The sequence below is a fragment of the Gekko japonicus genome, unplaced genomic scaffold (assembly GCF_001447785.1).
Source record: "Gekko japonicus isolate JY-2015 unplaced genomic scaffold, Gekko_japonicus_V1.1 scaffold292, whole genome shotgun sequence".
Classification (NCBI taxonomy): Eukaryota; Metazoa; Chordata; class Lepidosauria; order Squamata; family Gekkonidae; genus Gekko; species Gekko japonicus.
The window spans coordinates 675,393-693,771 of NW_015173131.1; the positions used below are offsets into that span (position 1 = coordinate 675,393).

Consider the following 18,379-nt stretch of genomic DNA (forward strand, 5'->3'; position numbering starts at 1 on the left):
ATTAGAGGGAAAAGCCCTTGTCGATTAGTGTTCCCTGACAGCCATTTGTAGATCGATAGCATACAAATTCTTGCTTCAACCCGGATCATTCCAGTCTCTAACCTAGCCCAGGAGTTTGGTACGCATTTGCGTACTTGCAGTATTGCCCTTAAGAATTTAGACTGCACTCTCTCAAGTGGAGAGAAGGAAGAGGATGGGGGCCCTGAAATTGTTATGTATAATAGCTGGGCCAGTGATTTCGCTTTAAACAGTCTAAGAGCAGCTGGTACGTAGTGCCTTCCTTGTGACTGACAGAATTTAGCTATGGTCTTTGCTGTTTTTTCTCCTGTGAACCCCTTGCACAATGCAGGAAATTCCCACCCCCCCCCCCCCCCCCGAGTGACCCCTGTTCTATGGCTACAGTAAGGCCAAAAAACCCACAACCCTTCAGGATTCCTGGGCCAATCTGGCCTGGAGGAAAATTCCTTCTTGATCCCAAAGTGGCAATTGTTATTACTTTGGACATATAACGAAGGGCCACAAGAGCCATGTCGTTCATCTCACAATCAGCTAAATTTGTAATGAGTCATAAAATTAGCATTGTTGTCAGATGGCTGTTTAGCTCCTGCTTAAAAACCTTCAAAGAAGGAGAGCTCACCATCTCCTGAGGAAGCCTGTTCCACTGAGAAACTGCTGTAATTGTCAGGAAGTTCTTCCTAATCTTTAGCTGAAAAACCTGTTGGTTTTGGTCCAACCTTCTGGAGCAACAGAAAACAACTCTGCTCCATCCCTCTATACAACAGCCCTTCAAATACTTGAAGATGGCTACCATATCACCTCTCAGTCGTTTCCTCTTCAGCTTAAAAACATACCCAAGTCCTTCAACCTTTCCTCATAGGAAAGTGTATTATTGTTAGTCTGTTAATTAATCTTAAAGGTGCTTCAAAGTCTCAGAATGATGATGTGAGGTAGGGAACCTATACTGGCAATTGCACTTTAGTGGAAGGTGAACCACTGAACCTTTGAGATGAAACCGAACAGTTGTGTGTGCTTTGTGCTTTTTAGTATTATCTGCCCTGACCTGGATAGCCCAGGCTAGCCTGATCTTGTCAGAACTTGGAAGCTAAGCAATGTTGGCCCTGGTTAGTATTTGTAAAGGACTACCAAAGAATACCATGGTCGTGGCATGGAGACAGGCAATGGCAAACCTCCTCTAAACATCTGTTGCCTTGGAAACCCTACAGGGTCTCCATAAGTCAGCTGTGACTTGACGGCAAAAAAAGTATTCTCTGGCAGAGAAAGGGAGTTCCACACTGATAGGGATTTAATTTGAAATGCTTATTTGGATGTGAGCCTCTCTATCACTGTCGATTTGTCCCTACCAAAGGATGCAGCTTTTCTGACCCTCTTGTGTTAAGTGCCTTCGTTCTTCACTTCAAAATACAAAGGATACCAGAGTGAGAAAGTGCCTTGAGAAGAGTCTCTCTCATCTTAGTGTGTTTCTCTTTTCTTGCAGTATCTATTTGAGAATGGGCGAGTCGATGACATTTTCTCTGATCTGTATTACATACGCTTCACTGAGTGGTTACATGAAATTCTCAAGGATGTGCAGCCCCGGCTTACTCCTCTCGGTAAGAGTCTTCAATCAACAGACAGGCTTCGGTGCCTACGGCCTGAACATAGCTGTATTTAGAAAGTCCCCTAGAAAGCATTTGCTAAAGAATGTTCTTTAATCGGGCGAGCTTACTTGCAGGCTTGGATTGCTGTTCCTTTTCTGCAAAGGGTATAAATATCAAAAGCTTCAGCTGAGCTATTCCATATTGCCTCTTTCTAGTTATGTTAATCTATAACATGAAGTACAGGCTTGCATTATTTGGTGTGGATGGAGTTGTGTAAAGGTACACATTATGCACCCCATTCAGTCAAACCATTCTTGTGTGGCAACGTCCCCCCCCCCCCAAAATAACAGAGCTGTATTCTTCCTCTAGCTGGTGATAACTCATGTTCCTAACCACAATTTTATGAACCAAAGCAGTTCAAATCGAGGCTGAACTATGAGCTCATTTGGGGAAGGCATTAGCCCTTCCACATGAGAATAATGCTAGCAGTGTTGTTATAAAGGATAATGCAAAGCATTTGAAAGTAATTACATACTAAATATTTAGCCGAAATATTAATGGCTGGCTAGATTTGATGCTGTTGGCTAAAGTCTGAGCTGTAATTATGGATTATTATTGAGCAGACAGCAGTACAACTGGAAGATAATTCAGTTTGCTTTCCTGTCTTCTATAAAATCTCGAGGTGGTTGGTTGGAAATGTTTCTTGGTTTTCATATTTGTTAGCACTGTCTTCTGGTCTTCACAGGCTATGTTCTTCCCAGTCATGTGACAGAAGAGATGTTGTGGGAGTGCAAGCAGCTGGGAGCTCATTCCCCTGCCACCTTGCTGACTACTCTGATGTTCTTTAACACAAAGTATGTACTAATGGGAAAGTTTCCTCACTGGAACTTCTGCAATAACTTGAAATGAGGTGGCTAGTGAACTCTGTGTATGTGTATGCACACATCTGTCAACTGAAATTTCCTTGTTGAACTAGGCTAAAGCACAAGTAGAGCTGGAGTTGTATAGTTGCTATGGAAGGTGAGAGCCTGAAAGTCTCCAGATTTCACCTCTTCTGTGGGCTTGGAAGGTGGACTGGGTCAGTTTGCTTGCTCTGTCGGCATTAATCCTCAAACTGCAGTTTGGGCATAACACTGATACAGTAGTTGCAAGTATTTCTAAGGTAATCTACGTGAAGCTGTTTGAACTCTTCAAAGTATGATAGAAGTGCTAAGCACTGTTTTATTAACATATTTTTTACTTCATTTATACTCCAGCTTTCTCCCTAAAAGGGGCCCAAAGCAGTGTGCATTGTTGTCCTCTCCTCCATTTTATTCTCATGAGAACCCTGTCGGATAGGTTAGGCTGAGAGTGCGCAACTGGCCCAAGGTCACCCAGCAAGTGGCACAGTGGGGATTTGCACCTTCATCTTCCAGATCCTAGTCCCAACTCTATAATCACTGTTAGTCCAGCCATTCTGTTTCTAGAACTGATGTATCCAATGGCTCTGGAAGCTCATGAGTAGTGTGTGATGGTGATCCCTCTTCTCCCTCCCTTCCTTCCTCAAAACGTCTGGTGCTTGGGTACACTGCCTCAGAACATGGAGGTCCCATTTAACTATTGAGGCAACTAGCAGACACGTCTGTCCATTCATTCGTCCAATTACCTTTCCGTTCACATTGTGCCCCTCTAAACTGAGCTGTGAATTATGAAACCTTTGTCTGAACAAACTGTGTCATCTATGAAGTGCCACAGCAGTCTTCATCTGCTGAATAAATATCTTGTTCAAATAAGCGCTATCAAAACTTGGTCAGTGATCAGCGGCCCCGGTCACACGGGCAGGAAAATGCGCGGGGGGGAGTGTGGCTGTTTGCCCCGGAGCAAAATAACACGTGGCTGTGCGATCAGACATCCCGTCGAGGTCCCGTGGTTAGGGGGGAGGTGCCGATCACAGGACAATCCTGCGGCGCAGCAAAGAAGCGGCCTCCCTAGCGAAAGGCTCCACGGGATTAACCCCTTCCAGGGCCGCAGAGGAATGCAAACTGTGTCCTCCGTCTGGTCCCCTCCAGGAGGAGCTTCAGCCGGGCCGCCCTCCCGCCACGCCCCCCTGCACCTCCCCTCTCTAGCAGGCCGAGCCAGGAGTGGGGGGGTACAGAAAAGAGGAGGGGGCTGTGTTTGTTTTTAAACGAAGTGTGCGCATGCGCCGTTGGGTGCTTGTGCGCGTCCCGTGGAGACTTGGAAAAAACCCACCCTTTTAGCGACAGGACATGGGCGGGCGCCGGATGCCACGACCTACCACCGGAAACGCGATCAGGCGCCCGCCCTTGCCCCGCAGTTTCCGGAAACTAGTACCTTGGAGGAACTAGTTTTTTACCCTGCATCTTCGGCGGGAAGCCTTGGGTTCGCCACGGGAGCTCTACGCTTCCCAGATGTGGCACTGTGATCGCGCCCGGAAAATCCGCCTATCTTTCGTCTCTGTAGCGTGGCTAATGCTCCGTGTAACCGCAGCCAGCCTTGTTTAACTTGGGTCATTTCCCTGTGTTGGAAAAAATCCATGAAGTTTAATATGCCTCTTTAACTGTCAGGGGTGTGTGTGTGTGTGTTTCTCCCCCCCCCCAAAAGCGAGTGGATCGATCGGTCTCCTCCGGCGTGTGTGTGTGTGTTTCTCCCCCCCCCCCTTGCTGCTCAGATACTTCCTGTTGAAAACAGTAGACCAGCATATGAAGCTGGCCTTCTCAAAGGTCCTGAGGCAGACTAAGAAGAATCCTTCCAATCCCAAGGATAAGAGTACAAGTATCCGGTATCTGAAGGCTCTTGGCATACACCAGGCGGGACAGAAAGGTAGAGATTAACATGAAAAGAGTCGCCTTGCATGAAATGGCAGCTAATGTTGGCTTGCACTGCTCTTAAAGTACTGCTCAGGATTTGCAGGATTTAGAAAAAAATGGCTTTAATTGTAAAACATGGAAGCAGATCGGCCTGAGTGAGCATGGGCTTATACTTTGAACCCAGTTGCAGTCAGCTTTTTTGAAAAACAGGTGGGCTTGTAGCTAGCCACAATTTCAGGTGTTGGTGATTATCACCAGTTGAACCCTTTGTGGTTTTGAATCCAGTGTTTTCGTGGAGTATCTTATGAACATGATCAATTTTCAAGTACCTGCTAGTCCCACCCACATCGGGGTTTTATTAATAGTGCTGCACTGCTGCTGCTCCCTCCCTCCATTTTCTGAAGACAAAAATACTTTTACATTGACTTCAATGTGTTAGTGTCAGGTATTTGTTTAGCTAACATTAGGAGTATGTAGTAGTAGTAGTTTTAATTAAAATGTTGACATATCCATGAAATGGGAAAATGGCATGTAAATTAAAAACTATTTGACAGCATCCAGCCTAGTGCTTATAGGTGCTGGTAGAAGGAATGTGGAACTTTGCTGTGTTCCCCTCCACCCAGCAGTCTCTTCTGATACGGGGAGCTAAATTTCTGTAAATTACAGGATTTATGTGGATTAACAGTCATGTGAGTTTGAGGGGATGCAGTGTTGAGGGAACTCTTACTGCCTCTTCCACTGCTGACAAAAGATACGGAAAGGGTGATTTTCCCCTTCCCTACTGCAGCCTCCCCTAGCCCTATGTGTAGGTTTCATGATCCCTGGAATTCTGGGGGTTTGAGTGGAACACCACAAATATCTAGGCCTTCTGTCAGTAGTTAGGCTCTAACCCATTATGTTAGAGGTAGTGTTGAAGTGGTGTCTCCTATCTTGCTTTGTTCATGAACACCTCTGACCACTTCAGAGTCTTTAAATTGCCCTGAGGGGCATAGTTGCTGAATTACCTTCCTGTCTATTTGGAGGCATTTCTGGCCTCTCCATACTTATGGATTTGGGCAAAGATGAAGAAGCCTTGTCCTCCAACCAATGTTCCCTCTAAGGTGTGGAGACTTGTGAGCAAAAATTCTACTTTTTGAGCTACTGGTATTAAAGTTGTGAGCAAATGATTTGGCTACTGCATACATTAATTTGCTCTGGAGACATCTTTCCTAAGCTAAGAGAAAAATGTGTGAGCCCAGAGGCTAAAAAACTGTGAGCTAGCTCACACTAACTCAGTTTAGAGGGAACAGTGCCTCCAACTGTTATTGGATTTGTCTGGATTTTTATTAGCTAGGCTTTCTACCTCTTTGCTGAGAAATGAGTGGAAGACTGAGAAGGTTTGCTTTGGCTGTAAATGGAGTAAACAAACAAAAAAGCACCGGTTGAAAAGGAAGTTTTCTACTTTAGGGTAATGGAGCAGTTGTTCATGTGCAGCAAGAAACCCATTGATGTATTTATTGATTTACTTCATTTATAGTCTGCCTTTCTTGTTGACACTCTAGGCTGATAAGAAGATAATGAAATCAAGGCCATTATAACATAAAGCAAGCAATGCAGTGACACTGGATTACAAAACTGGAGAATAGTTGGGGGGGGCGGAGAAGTAGAGTACATCAGTAAACAATGCAATATAAAAAATTCTAGTTTGTTCACATATTGTTATTCACATATTTGTTCACCACTTCCTTCTTTTACGGTTTCTGCTTATGCCATGCTGTAACTGTTGTACTGTAACCAACTCTTATGTTTGCTGTTGGGATTGATTTACAGTTACCGATGACATGTATGCAGAGCAGACTGAGAACCCGGAGAACCCTTTAAGGTGTCCTATAAAACTATATGATTTCTACCTCTTCAAATGGTAAGTATTCCTGCCACTATTGGACAGAACCACAGAAGTATAGCTGGCTGCATGTTCTATTTTGTGTGCATTTGTGCAGTCTATCTAATCAGTATCTTATGCTCAGCTATCCAGCTGCTGTCCCTTGGACTCCCGAGCCTGGGTGGTGAGAACAAAGTCCTAAATATGTTTTCTTGAGCATGAGCCCCATGAATAACATAAGACTTATTTCTGTTTAGGATTGTTCACCTGATAGGAAATAGCTGTGCCACACTTTCTGCTCCACTCATGCAGCACACTGTATCAGCAATTATTCTGCTTTCATAAAAATAACCACATAGCAGTGTTTTTTCCCTTCAAATTTAATGATCCTTTCTGAAATGCTTTCATCCTGCACATCTGATAGCAGTATGACAGTAATGCACTACATCCATTTGTACAAGAAGCCTCTTTCTGGGTTTCCCCCCCTGTCACTATGTCTCTAGTATTGCCACCTTGTATCTTACTTCGCAATGTAACATCTTTACAAACTGTCACAAATGTGGGGAAATGAGGTCAGATATAATGCATAAGTTGGGTAATCGGGGAAGCAAAATGATGTGATGTCTGCAAAAAGCGTGGGTGCAGTGCAGTTGTTGCTTGCTGGCACACACTTTGTATTAGCCACATGAGTGGCTAATACCTGAACACTGTTTGGATTGCTTAGACAGACAGAAAACAATATAGAACAAACCAGCTGTTGGAGGCAGGGATGATCAGACATCTGCCAGTTAAGCTCACATACTGTTTGCTAGAACCAAAAAAAAGAGAACACCACTTGGCAAAAAATATTACAAGCAAATAAGCAAGTGTATAATGATCAAATAAGCATAACAGCAAGTATAATGTAAATCAAATAAGCATAACAACAAGTATGATATAAATCAATAGGCCAAAGTGCAATGATAAATCAGTCACAGTCTTCTCCAGCATAGAGGCAATATCAAAGTCCAAATTGGAGTGCCAATCATCAAATTTTCTGAGCCATCAAAAGCCTCTGAGCCATCAAAAGCCTCTGAGCCATCAAAAGCCGACGCGTAATCCGGATGCCTGAAGCCGCGTTTCGAATTATTCTTATTCAAGTATGGCTGTAATGGGACCCAGTCTCAAAAGCTGGCATATGCTAAGCCAGAATGGACCCTTAATCCTCCTTGACTGACCATTCTGGCTTAGCGTATGCCAGCTTTTGAGACTGGGTCCCATTACAGCCATACTTGAATAAGAATAATTCGAAACGCGGCTTCAGGCATCCGGATTACGCGTCGGCTTTTGATGGCTCAGAGGCTTTTGATGGCTCAGAGGCTTTTGATGGCTCAGAAAATTTGATGATTGGCACTCCAATTTGGACTTTGATATTGCCTCTATGCTGGAGAAGACTGTGACTGATTTATCATTGTACTTTGGCCTATTGATTTATATCATACTTGTTGTTATGTTTATTTGATTTACATTATACTTGCTGTTATGCTTATTTGATCATTATACACTTAATTATTTGCTTGTAAGTTATTTTTTGCCAAGTGGTGTTCTCTTTTTTTTGGTTCTTGCATTGTACACTGGCTCCCCCCCCCCCCTTTTTTGGCTTCTTGCACATACTGTTTGCTGGCAGCAATCAGTCTGTCAGTTGATGGCTATCGGTCACCTGTGCAGGGAACAGGCTATTGGCAGCCATCAGAAGCTGACTTCCAGTTGATGCAGGATCAGCAGGGAGTCACTTTCTGATCTCCTGCTGGGGAAATTTTTCTCTGTACCCAGCGAACAGTGACTTTTCCCCCTTTTTTTGGTGGGTGGGATCAGGAACTGAATAGCTGGAAGTCAGGTTCTTAACTCCCATCCTGAAAGTTTTGCCTCCCAGATTTGTTAATATGTGGCAACTTTGGCAGTGGCCTGGGATGATCAGAACCCCTGATGATTCCCCTTCTCTTCTCAGTTTGGAGTGGGGGAAACGAAATAGATTGCTTCTTGACTGTGGAGAAGAGGAGAAGAAACATTCTTATCTACCTTTTGCAGTTAGAAGATCTGAAGCATCGCTTCTGTCCCCACCAACTTGGAGGAGATTAAAAAGATCTGCTGTTTCCTCTTCCTTTTGCTACAGTCAGCTGCTTCTTCTTTTTTTAAATCTCTTTATTGGATTTTCACATATAAGAAAATAAAAAGATATACATACCACAATATTAGAACCTAATTAACTAAATTAATTATACATTATTATCCAAATCACATCCTTGCCATCACGTGAATCAAGTTCATCTAAATTGCTCCAATAGCATGGTTTATACATTACAAAAACACTCTTACTCCTAAACCTTTCCTCAGACTAACAATATACCCATGAAGCTATCTTATTTATTTGAATAATTATAATCTTATATCCTGTTTGCTCTTCTCAAAAGAACAGTTAATTATAGGTCATTACATTTTGTACTGAAGAAATAACTTACAGACCTTCCTCCTACCACAGTATCTGAATTATTGTTATTTCAATAAGAGACCCAGTTCTAGGTAGTACTAATTTATCATTTCTTCCAATACACCAACATTAAGAAAGACAATTAAAAACTTTTAGAACATTATTTTTAACAAAGAAATTTCTTTTGTTACCTTTATGCAGACAATCTCTTTACCTAAATAGTTCACATCTTGCTCTTAGTTGTTCTAATAAGGCAAAACAGCTATGTAAAAACATTCTATAATTTCATTTTGCTTATGGTTAATAAAAACAATAAACTTATATTTATAAGAACAAAACACTGAGGAATGTATAAGAAAAAAATGTTTCTTCCATTGAACTTTTGCAAGTCTCTTTACCTAAATAATTCACCTCTTACTCTTAGGTGTTCTATTAGCGGAAAAAAACAACAGCAGCTATGTAGAAACCTTCTATAATTAGAGCCCTATAAAGAAAACAGGGGGACAGGGACGACAGTGTAAAAGAGCAAAGTGATCCACCCAAATAAGCATAATTTCCCACCATTTACTAACTTACAACTTATCTATCTCAACATTCCATCTTCTCTAATTGGTTTCTCTTACATTACATGTTTGAGATGCGATTCTGAATGCCGGCTCACCTACAAAGGGTTTTTTTTGGGGGGGGGGTTCAGAATTTAGAAAGTGGGATTCTGAACCTCAGTTTGTGGCTGGCTTTTGGATTGTTGTGATGCCTGAATGTAGAAATCCTAGGTGGTTTTGTAGCACCACTCCTCTCAGCTTCATGCATACAGAGGCAGGGTCACAGAGCAGAAGAAAATGTGTCTGCTCTATCTTCATACAGCTGTTAATACACTTTCTTAAGACATTCCCTTTTTTTTACCTCTGACATCTCTCCACCAGTGTTCCCTCTAAGTTGAGTTAGTGTGAGCTAGCTCACAGTTTTTTAGCCTTCAGCTCACAGATTTTTGTGTTAGTTCAGGAAAGATGGCTCCAGAGCAAACTAATTTATGCAGTAACCAAATCGCTCGCTCACAATTGTAACACCAGTAGCTCACAAAGTAGAATTTTTGTTCACAAGACTCCACAGCTTAGAGGGAACATTGCTCTCCACCCACTTTCACCCTTTAAGAGGCAGCATGGAAAAACCATCAAAAGAATTCCAACTGACTCAGAAGTAGTTCATCTCTTTATACTTTAGATGGACTGTGTAGGGGAGATCTTCACATCTCTCCAAGGGGTTCTGTTGTGTGATCGTTTGTTGCCCATGCAAAATTTACACCAGAAGCATGCTTTATACATCTCATTTGTAGGTGTTGCCTCATTACATGTGAAACTGCCCTGCGATCTTGTGTATGCAAGACATAACTTTCAATACTAAGGCCTAGGCTCACACTGGAAAGTTCATCGACATTTTATAGAAATCCTTGGACACTAACTTATTGGAGTTTTGTTACAAGAACATTTTCTGCTGTTTTCCTTTTAGTGCCTTGGGGTCTTTATTTCAACCATATTATTGAATGGAACAAGTATCTGGATGACAAAAATGTCATGTTTATTACCTATGAGGAAATAAAAGAGGTGAGCATTATTTTATTTTATTTTACTTCTGACACAGCATGGCTGCGGTCACATGTGCCAGGTGAAGCAGAGGGGAAGTGAAGCTATTCCCTCTGGAGCCCCTCGCTGAGCAAAGGGACCCCAAAGAAGCGAAGTGGAATCGGACGGCTCAGGAACAGCCTGAGACACGTCCACTCGTAGCGCCGTTCCCTCCCTCATCGTTACAGTCAGCTTCTGATCTACAGTCTTAATTGTGTAATGATTTTACTGGGGAGGGTTGAGGAGAACCCTTCCCCAGCTGATTCCCCCATCAGCTGCGAGTTAGCTTCTGACCCCCCCCCCCCCCCAACTTTTCCTGGTTCGACGCATAACAGCACTGAACTGGAATGAGCGGACCATCCTGACGCCCGATGGCTATGCTTGAGCAATCAGACAGGGGAAAGCCTGTCCATGGCCCATTTGGAACCCGTTTACTACCAGACTTTCTCCGGTGTCTTTTGTTCAAGCATAACAAGACTAGAATACAGGGAAGTGCTGGGAGAACAATAGCCAGCTCCCAGCTGATCCCTCCCTATCAGCTTCTGACCAGCAGGCAGCTGCAGACTATCCTTGATGGGCTCACAGTCTGAGGCGCCATGCAGAATTCACAGCATTCATAGTTGAAAGTCAAATGAAACCTATATAGGAGGGAAAAGCAAATTCACCATTCATGTATTTATGTTAAAATGCTTTCTGAGCTTAGTATTCAGTTCTTCGTGACAGGGTGTACATAACTTGAGCTCTTCAGGTTCAGACAAGAGACTTTTGCATAAGCATTAATGTTTGAGGTGCTTTGAAGATGAGTAGGCAACATCTGTGGGAAGCCTCATTGTTCTGGAGATTGAGCTTCTGTGCACTGCATGGCTTCTTCCTCTCCTCTGGAGCATCTCTATTAAAAATATTGCCACTTTAACTCTGTTTCATTACATTTTCAAAATTTCAACATGCTTATTGTGCACTTTCATAGTTATGATGTTCGCAATAGACATTATGTAACGAATAGTTTTGATACAGTGCTAGTTTTCTGGGCAGAACTTGGGTTTACATACTGTATGAAAATTTTGGTGTAGATGACGGACAAGTCTGGTATTACTGCATGACTTGGCTGGAACTCTTCCTTTTTTCCATCAGAGGACTGGAGAGTATGTGAGAAAAGGTTCAGCTGTTGTATGCACATATTGAACAGCGATTTCTAATAAGAGTAACTTCCTGGTTTACCCTTTGTTCTCAAAGTCCTGTGAAATCTGGCAATGTAGCAAGTGCCAGACCTGGGGTTTTGCATTCCTCTACATCCACACGTTACCTTTTCAGATGTATGGAATATATTACCAAGGACTTGGTGGCTAAGATAAAGGAGGAGGAAGAAATGAAAACACAGGGTAGAGCATAATTGTAGGAAGACACCGTAGTGTGAGCACTTAAGCTTGTACCTTGAAAGCTTTGTCTGATCTCTTAATCTCCCACAGAAATTGCTGCTTTTAAAGTTTTGTAGAAAAATTGAGGTGGAGACTGTTGGGACATCAGTTTCTGTGCCATGTTTATCGTATGTCTGTGGATCCTGTGGAGATGCAGAGTAGCTGCAGTCCTCGTTGCCCAGATAGCGTAATAGAATTTTAAAATAAAGGGGAATTGGCAACTAGCTGTGATAACTTTTTTGTTGATTTAAATCTCTCAGATTTGTTCCAGCTTGGACTCTCGTTATGGTATAAATTAGGTAACAGTCTGGTACACTGTCTGGTTCTTTTATGGATACTTCAGTCTTTGTTACCCAGAACAATGTTGATGGGATTCTGGAGGCTGTGAAAGCTGCCACGTGTACTTGACCTGTGTTGATCTTGGCAGGTACAGTCATCCCAGTTGAAGATGAGAGAACTTTCGTAAGGCATTGAGGACTCCCTGTCACACAAGGGGTATTTCATAAAGCTCTCAAAGGGAGTTATTTGCCCTCTGATAAAGAACCTCTTTTTGGATTAAAAAGGATGCCATACACTGTAGACCTGTCTCGTATATAACATAGTATACTTGGAAAGTGTGGCAGCAGAGCAACTCCAAATGTTTATAAATTATATATCTGCCCCTGATCCCTTTTAGTCTGGCCTCAGGCCTTGGCTACAGGACAGAGACTACTTTAGTGGCCCTGGTGGATGATATTTGTCGGTTTCTGGGGAAAAGAGAGTACATTTGATACTGCAAGATCTTACTGTTGCCTCTGATATGGTCGCTCATTCAGTGTTACTATACTGTATGCAGAAACTGAAGTATTACAGGACACACCTTGAAATGGTTAAAGTCATTTCTGGCTGGCTGAATGCAGTTGATGGTATGGAATCAACTACATAGGAGTTGCCTTGTGTGGTTCCCTGGTGCTTTTCAGTCTTCACATACAAGGGCAGAAATTGTCCATAGCTTTGGAGGCTGGGTGTTGTTCGCATATGCTGATGACAACCGGCACTATATTGCTTTGGGCCTCCAGGGGTTAGAATCCATGTACTGAGCCAATCTCTCATAGCCCTGGTCAGGTGGCTGAGAATTAACAAGATGAAACTCAACACAGACAAGACAGAGGTGGTGATGATGGCGAGGAGGGCTTGACATCACCGGTGGTGTCTGGCTCTGTATATTTGATGTGGTGTAACTGACCTTGGCCAATTCAGCCAACGGTTCAGGGAGTTATGCTACAAGCTGTTGGAGAAGCATATGAGTAAGGCAGGAAAAACAATTTTTATCATCTTGAACTGAATCCTGTGAACTGAGAGAAAGAAGGGAATATTTGAACTTTGCTGACCTTAGCTACACTGAGCACTGCTACAGTAAACCCAAGGCTAGACTATTGTAATGCACTCTGCTTGGGTCTGCCATTGCAAACAATTGGGAAACTTCAGCTAGTGCAGAATGCAGTGGCCCAGCTATTAACCGGAGCTGAGTGTTGTGTACATGGTAACACCTATTTTAAAAATCTTCACTGGTGACTGAATTCAATCTAAGGTGATGGTTATTACCTTTTAAAGCCCTTCATGGCCCAGGACTGCCCTCCCTGCATGATCACCTCTCCTAATATAATCCCTTGTGGCAGCATTGTTCTTTCGTGTCGGTAGGTTGTCATTTACTGTCCAGGCTGGCGCATTTTCTGTAGCAGCCCATGTTGTGAAATGCAAACCAAAGAGAGCGATCACGGGATGGAGGTAGAAAGGAAACAAACAACCGTGACGTATTGTGCCAAAAAAAGTCTTCACAGACTAGAAAATTCTTTTTCCAATATTCAGTTTACTTGAAGCAATTCAAATGCCATCAACACCAATGAACCATGCATATTATATCTAGTTTCGTGTATAACTTTATCAAAGTGGGGAGCGTTGAAGTACCTATATCTAATACAAAAATAAATTTCTATTATTAGTATTAACAAAAAAGAAACACAAGGCTGTACGAACAACTGGCTGTTTTATATTATACTTACAATATTAATCCATTTGGTAGACACTCTAGTCGTATCTCCTAGTATATTGTGAAATGGCCTGCTAGGAGATGGTGAGAGGGGCTTCTGCTTTATTTAAAAGAAACCATGTAATGCAAAGTTGTTTCTACGGACTTTTTCTTAAGGACTTGTGCAACCAGTGGCTAATTTAATGTTGGGTGTAAAAAGCATTGTGTTATAGGGCTGTTATACTGAGGTGCTGGGTTGTTCTGTTGTATTTAAATATTTGAGATGGGGATTATTGAAATTTTAATGTTTTGAGGAGAAAGAGGGAAAAGAAAAAGTCTTAGAACAGTAATCAGAGTAATCCGCAGGGCCTGTAAAACGGAGCTCTTCCACCAGGCCTTTGATTAGGAGCCGCCACTGATGAAAGAGCACTAAGAACAACTGTGGATGCTGACCTTGTTACACCGGATCACTGTACAGCAATCGCCATCTACACTGACCTGCACTTTATATGTATATTGTTTTTATAGTACTGCATTTATGCATTGTGTTTTATTGTATTTTAACTTGTTGTACGCCGCCTTGAGGCTGCCTGTGCAGGCAAGGCAGGATATAAATCGGAAATAATAAATAAATAAATAACTACTTCTTTTTTGTTTCTCCTCCACAGCCCCCAGAGTGTGAAAGGCCGAAATGACACCTTCTATTTGACTCCTGAGCCAGTGGTGGCTCCCAACAGCCCTATCTGGTATTCCATCCAGCCAATCAGCAGAGAGCAAATGGAGCAGATGCTCACCCGGATTCTGGTGATACGAGAGATTCAGGAAGCTATAGCTGTGGCAAATGTCAGCACCCTGCACTAAGCATCCTTGCCAGCTCAGAAAAGAGGGTGGGAGTGGGTGGGTGGGGCGATGAGGCCAGGATGAACTGTACAGCCTTTTACACTAAAGGAGATGCCTAAGTTTTTTTTTTAATTGGTGTAGTTACGAAGCCCTTTTAGGCTTCTGTTTAAACAGAGAACCCTCCCCATCGTGTATCTGACCCAACTGCATCAGCCTTTTGGACAGACTGAGGCTGCGTTCTTTCTCTGGGAGATGTGAGGTGACGTAGGTTGACTTTGGGGGGATCTTTTGAAGTGGGGGGAAAAAACCTAATGGAGAGACTTGGCCTGGCTGGGCTGTAATGTCGTGGAGCTCGTGCGCCTGGAAAGAGCAGAAAACGGTGGATATCTGCCTGACCTACAGAGGGGCAGGTTGCAGCTTTCTTGTGCTCAGACACTGACTCGTCCTGGAGGGGAGAGGAGAGTGAACTGCAATTATGATTTATAAGAAGAAGAAAAATCAGTTTCTATTAAGACCTTAAGTGACATTTTTAGATGTTAAGTACAAACTACCACACTTTTTTGGCCTGATGTTGAGGCCTTAAAACTTTGAGGCTTCTGTGCCTGATGGAATTCTTGTAACATACACTTGTGTATCATATAAAGATACCACCCTGTTTCTCTTATGTATTCTTACGCTAGTTGTTTATTAAGAATGACGAGCACGTCTTTTCAACATACTATTGAATGTGTCTTTATTGGGGGTGAGGATAAATGAGATGGAGGAGCTGTTCATAAAATATTAACATTATGGAGGCCGTCGCAGTGATTATTGAAGCTCATCGGTCACATTCCACTAGTAGTTCTCTGATGCAAGCCCATTTGAGTAGGAGACCCATGGACAAAAATGTCCTCTCTTTATTTCAATAGGGCTCACACAGGAAGTGTTATTGTTGGGCTGTATCGTCTGCTTGGGACTCTCATAGTAATCTGATATGCTCTCCACTATTTTGGAATAAATGAGTACAGAATGGGGATTACCAGTATTGAGGAAAGGGAAAAACCTTATTTTTCCTTAGGCACCTAACCTCTTGAAAGACTCTGGTGCAGATAATTTCAGGGAGGTGGCCATACAAAGTCTGTAGTAGCAGCACAAAATTCAAGACCATTAGGAGACCAACAAAACTTTTCCAGGGTAGCAGCTTTTGCGATTCAATGCACACTTCATTTTATTTGTTCTGGTGCTGATGTACAAGTTAGTGTGGCCCATTCCTGCCTTCACCTGCCAAGGTTTGGTATTATGCATGACTGTGATAACCTGATTTTAATCTCAAGATTGTCAGAGTGAGTTGGAGACAGGAGCACATTATGTCAAGCTCACTTACAGGGACAGCTTATTTGTGATTTGTCATCTGATGACCTGCTCCCGAACCTGTTTTCCATCTGCATAGAGCCTGCAGGGCGAGAACTTCTCTTGTTGCTTTCGCCGTTATGCTAACAGAACTGTGGATCTTCAACATGGTCTCTGTACTTCACACCCATGGGATCTAGTGCGCACGCGCTGGACCGATCGGCATTGTAGCAAGCTCTTTTAACGGATTTTCGCGCCCAGACCTCGGGCATGCGCAGCAACCCCACTGCGCATGGCCCAAGGGGAGGGCGCGGACATCCCGCCAGTTCCTTTCTTACCACCGCGTTGGAAAGACCTTTTTCTTCGTCGGTCTGATCGGTTCGCGTGTTTTGGCTTTTTGCCTCACAGTTCTTTGGATTTTTTCACAAAGACTATTATTGTGGTTGCGGCTTTCCTTCGTCTCCGAGGTATCTCCATTTACCCGCATATTGACGATTGGCTTTTGGTAGCGCCTTCCCAGAACGCCCTGGTCTCAAACATCACCGAGACACTGGCACTACTAAAAAATCTGGGCCTACAAGTCAATCGAGAAAAGTCTCAATTAAGTCCAGTCCAAAGAATAAAGTACATCGACACTATACTAGACTCCACAACATGCATGGCTTACCTGCCTCAAGACAGAGCGGCAGTCATCATTTGCTTAGCCACCGTCGTCCGTAGCCACCCTTCTGTCACTGCCTTCCAAGTCCAAAGGCTACTTGGCCTTATGGCTGCAACTACATCAGTTCTCATCTTTGCCAAACTGAAAATGCCTGACCACGGATGCTTTCCTGTCGGGATGGGGTGCACACATGATTGGTCTGTGCATCGGGGGCAAGTGGAACACCCACGAGCAAGGTCGACACATAAACTTCCTGGAACTGCTCGCAATTCAGTTCGCGGTCACGAGTTTCCTACCAATAATCAAAGGGAAATGTATTACGGTCCTCACGGACAATACCACCGCGCTCAGTTATATGAACAAACAAGGAGGCACGGTCTCCCTACATCTCTGCAACCTCGCCATTCAGTTATGGGACTTTTGCATCGCCCACGACATCTTTTTCGTAGCCACACACATCCCAGGTCACCTGTGCAGGCAGATCATTTAAATCGAGCAAGGCTCAGTTTCCACGAGTGGGAGATGAACCTGTCCCATCTTTTCCCGCTCTTACAGGTGGGGATCTGTCTTTGCCACCAGAGCCAACAAAAAAAGTCCCGTTCTGCAGTCGAGGTGGCAGGGACTCACAATCGCTCGGAGACGGTCTCCTTCTTCCTTGGTCCTCCGGCCTTCTGTACCTTTTCCCTCCTTTACCCCTACTTCTGAGAGTGGTACGCAAGATCATCCGAGACGGAGCGGACTGCATGTTGATAACACCATGGTGGCCGAGTCAACCATGGTTCTCGACGGTCGAGTTGTCAAGGGGAATGTACCACCAATTCCCTCCGGTACAGGACCTCCTCTTCCTGTCAGACTCCCCTCTCCTACATCACAATGTACCACGCTTGAAATTGACGGCGTGGAGAATAATGGTAAAGGTTTTTCGACCCACGTAGCCAATGTTCTATTGAAGGCCAGGAAACCTGCTACGCAAAGGTCCTACCATTATAAATGGCAACGATTCTGTTCTTCCCTAGGTGATGATGCCCCTCGAGCCTCCTCCGCAGGCCTCGAGAAAGTTTTCCAATTCCTCCTGTCCCTAGGTAACTCAGGACTTTCCCATTCATCGTTAAAAGTTTATTTGGCCGCAATTTCGGCCTACCATGTTCACGTCGACGGATGCACCATGTTTTCACATCCACTTTCAAAACGTTTTTTAAAAGGTTTGTTACACCTCTACTCTCCTGTCAAGACTCCTGTCGTTCCCTGGGATCTTCCTCTAGTCCTTCGTCAACTTACGAGGAAACCCTTTGAGCCACTCGCAACTTGCGATATGAAATTCCTGTCTTGGAAGACGGCCTTTCTAGTGGCCATCACCTCTGCAAGGCAAGTTGGAGAAATACTGGCTTTCCGGGATGAAATGCCTTATTTGTCATTCTTGCCAGATGGCGTCCACCTCGTCCCTGACGTCTCGTTCCTGCCAAAGGTAGTGTCAGAGTTCCACCTACAGGCAGAGGTCTTCCGGATTTCTTCCGAGCTCCGAAATCCCCAGAAGACAGACTGTTACATACCTTGGATGTCAAAAGGGCACTACTGTTCTACCTCAACAGAACCCGCCCAACGAGACATGACTCCCAACTGTTTGTCTCATACACACCAGCGAGGCTGGGGACTCACATCACGGCTCAACGCCTCTCAAAGTGGATTGCGGGTCTCATCCACCTCTGCTACTTGATTGCAAAGCAGCCGTTGCCTGGCCCCATCAAGACCCATTCAACCTGGGCTTCCACTGCCT

The 18,379-nt window shown here is 43.7% G+C and overlaps 1 protein-coding gene across 2 annotated transcripts in view; it reads left to right on the forward strand.

Annotated features, from left to right (window-relative positions):
* The window catches only part of QRICH1 (glutamine-rich 1), a 42,601-nt gene extending 27,290 nt beyond the window's left edge, over nucleotides 1-15,311 (forward strand). For both annotated transcript variants that reach the window (XM_015422116.1, XM_015422114.1), the window contains exons 6-10: nucleotides 1,496-1,610; nucleotides 2,344-2,452; nucleotides 4,267-4,418; nucleotides 6,215-6,305; nucleotides 14,444-15,311. In XM_015422116.1, coding sequence (XP_015277602.1) covers nucleotides 1,496-1,610; nucleotides 2,344-2,452; nucleotides 4,267-4,418; nucleotides 6,215-6,305; nucleotides 14,444-14,636 — 660 coding nt within the window. In that variant the 3' untranslated portion in view covers nucleotides 14,637-15,311. The remainder of the gene's footprint in view (nucleotides 1-1,495; nucleotides 1,611-2,343; nucleotides 2,453-4,266; nucleotides 4,419-6,214; nucleotides 6,306-14,443) is intronic.
* The last annotated feature ends 3,068 nt before the right edge of the window (nucleotides 15,312-18,379 follow it).